Source organism: Poecilia reticulata, linkage group LG8 (assembly GCF_000633615.1).
Source record: "Poecilia reticulata strain Guanapo linkage group LG8, Guppy_female_1.0+MT, whole genome shotgun sequence".
NCBI lineage: Eukaryota > Metazoa > Chordata > Actinopteri > Cyprinodontiformes > Poeciliidae > Poecilia > Poecilia reticulata.
In genome coordinates, this window is record NC_024338.1 from 451550 (window position 1) to 454753 (window position 3204).

Consider the following 3204-nt stretch of genomic DNA (forward strand, 5'->3'; position numbering starts at 1 on the left):
TACAGTTTCACCAGCAGGTGTCACTAGTGAGCAATGAATGAAGCATCTAGTAATGAACCTTTTTGCAAAGCAAAGGGCTGGAAAGCTTCATTGCTTCATGAGGCTGCATTTGCCCATCACTAACTTACAGCACAATCCAAAAGGGTAACAAGGAACAGAACCATGAAACCTGGTGGCGAGGGGGACGATAACAGGAACTGACGAAAAAGGTGACGAGAGGATCAAGCGAGTAGTGGGTGAGAAAGAAAAGCTTATTTACTGAGAGGTAGACCACTGAGACAAAGGACCTAGGATGATGAGAGTGATGGAAGCAGGAGGCTGACTGACAATAGGAAAAGAGAAAGTGGCACACGGAGTGAGGAAGAGTACAAAAGAGAAGAAAAAAATGTAACACTAAGTAATAGCTACACTAACAACAAAAAAATCAGAGCAACAAAGAATAACTATAACTAATAAACAAAACAAGAAACACCCAGAAGAATGAACTAAAGGAAAAGAGGAACAAGACAGACGTCACTAAAATAGGAAAGTCACACAAAATGCTAAAACAACTCAACAACCTGTAATCCCGACAGAGAGAAGAACATTTAAAAATAACAAACGCATGTATTAGGAAAAAGAAAAACAAAATGTTTTTCTGCTTTTATTTTTAATAATGACAGTTTTGGCCCTCCATAACAAAGCTGTATCCTTCACAGATGAGGTGCTTGCTCAACTGCTATTAGCAAACACACCCACCCTTATTCCACTCCTTCCAGTTACATCACAGCTATTTCCTTCACTGCAGCCAGACTGCTTCGTTCGTGTAGACTGTCCAGAGTCCACGAATACCGCTCAGCTTTTCTTCACTCTCACCACTAATTCAAGTGACAACCTTACGCACTAAAGGTAAACAAAGTATTACTTTTCATTGTTTTAAGCAGGAATACCAGGAGACCTTTTGTTTTATGCTTTCCATTTACTGAATATTGCTAAATTAAAGTATAATTCCATCTGAAACCTATTAGGAGTATTCTGACACAATAACATTGTTGGCTTAGGTTATGAAAAACCTAGCAAAAGGGTTCTTGGACTAGATATTTAGTATCTTCCAAAACATAGAACATTTCAGGCTGTCAGATAACATCGTAAACATTATTGCAAACATGTAGAATTTATCTCTGTGATTTAACAGTTTTTACCACTTGAACTACAGTATTGAGCAACAGACGCATTTACATCACATTTCTCTTTGTATGAACACTATGTGATAAAGATAAGCTTATCTTAAGGCCATAGGTGAAGAAGTCTGCCAGTGAAATCAACAAAATAAAGAGCACTTGGATGTTGGACTAAAAGATGGGATATATCTTTTGTGCAATAAAGTGTTTTGCGTCTTGAGTCATGTTCTTCCACATAAAGAGGCTTTTTGTTTGTTTTAAAAATATTTTTCTTAAACTGAACAGTATTTTTTTTTCTTCAGCAGCACATCTGCAAAACAGCCACATTCCAACAGCCCCTCCTGGTCCTGCTCAGACATGTCGCTCCATAGCTTTGGGCTTGAGCCACTCTCCTGCCACGCCTGGAACAAAGATAGGACTCGTACGTGAAACTGCATTCATACCAACATTTAACCATTTCTTTTTTGATCAAATGTCGCCACCCTTGATATTTTTTTCACTACACATTGTTGGTTTATTTAAAAGAAAAAAGGCCAGTTCATTTCCTGTTCCAGGATGGTTGCTACCATTCTTCCTGTCCTTATTGTGGTAATGTTACCAGGACAACCACATAGAATCCAATTATCAATACAGGAAATGAAGTGAAAGAGCTTTAATGCAGACATGTAGCTGCAATTAAGCTGCGGGATATTATTACAAATGGTTCCAGTATATAATGCATACAGCTCACCCCTGTTAGTTGGAATAACATAAAATTGCTATTTCTGATTGCTGTTACATTTATTGATATTGACAAAAACTGTAAGTATGTAAATTTGTTTGAAATTCATGTTCTAGTCTTTCTAGGTTTTAAAAGTATATTTCAGCAATGGACTATTTGTAACTGCATGCTTAATAGCAGAATGCTCACAGAGAACATATTTTTCATGTTTGCTATCTATATTCAGTTTAACATTTTAATAATGGGCAATTGGACTTTATCACATACAACAGGTTATAAATAATGTATTCATAAAGAACAGCCATTATTTAAGCATTAGCTGTAAGGTATTGTGTCAGCTCACTTTTTAGGCTCTGTTTATGATAACTGGGTAATTTTTTAAACAATACTTTATATGTTTACTGCCTCATCAATGCAATGAGAAACAGTGAGGATCTACAGTAAAAAAATGAGATTCATTACAGGCCTGGTTACTCTGGTTGTGGAACAAGCTATTAATAGTTTCAAGAAGAACAAACTAAATTATAACATAAAATATTTAATAATTTTCCTTTGGTTTAAATAGAAGTATTTTTGAATAGAATTTAACATAAAGTAATGCAGTACAAACTCCAAAAGCACACATCTGCCAACCAGAAATAGTAAAATAAATGAAATAAAATAAAAATCTAAACAATGTCACCAGTAAGCAGAATGAGGTGAAGTGAAGAATACTGTGGTTTCACCACAGCTGACTATGGTTTCCTCTGCAATACATTTCACAGTGGATTTCTTGTGTCATTATATTAATATTACATGTTTGAACATACATTCTTGCAGAAATTGCTGTGAGTCCTAACAACAATGTGGTGAACATTTATGAGAAGAAAGGCAAAGATTGGCATAAGATTCACGAGCTGACTGAGCACAGTGGACGCATCACAGGTAGTTACCAACAGGGCTGAAAGTAGTTTTAAATTCTTGGGGTACTATGACAAAAGTATAAAGTAGGGTTAGGGTTAGGGTACCTAAATTCTGAACATCATGGCATGGAGAGCATCCCAGTTTTCCATGTCTGGCATGTAACCATTCATTGTATCTTTTAAACTGGTTCTATTGGTCCTGTGTCCAGACAGAGGGATAATCAGTAGCCCAGCATCATGACCTGCTTGTTCTGAAGATCCTGCAGCTTCCACTTCTCTTCCTAACATGGCGCCTCCTCACCCTGACTCTCATACTGACAGGAGGAACCACAGAGCTCTGTTAGGTTAAAGCTCATCTTCTGAAGTTGGGATATTTTTCCTCCAACAGATTCCAGAGGAATCACCTCAAACCAGATGTTGG

The 3204-nt window shown here is 36.9% G+C and overlaps 1 protein-coding gene across 3 annotated transcripts in view; it reads left to right on the forward strand.

The window, feature by feature from the left end:
• Window positions 1-765: 765 nt before the first annotated feature.
• Window positions 766-3204, forward strand: part of LOC103468132 (actin-related protein 2/3 complex subunit 1A) — a 15808-nt gene continuing 13369 nt past the window's right edge. Inside the window, exons 1-3 of one of the 3 annotated variants that reach the window (XM_008414994.2) lie at window positions 766-888; window positions 1463-1581; window positions 2701-2805. In XM_008414994.2, coding sequence (XP_008413216.1) covers window positions 1518-1581; window positions 2701-2805 — 169 coding nt within the window. In that variant the 5' untranslated portion in view covers window positions 766-888; window positions 1463-1517. The remainder of the gene's footprint in view (window positions 889-1462; window positions 1582-2700; window positions 2806-3204) is intronic. The other 2 variants (XM_008414992.2, XM_008414993.2) reach the window with 2 other exon arrangements.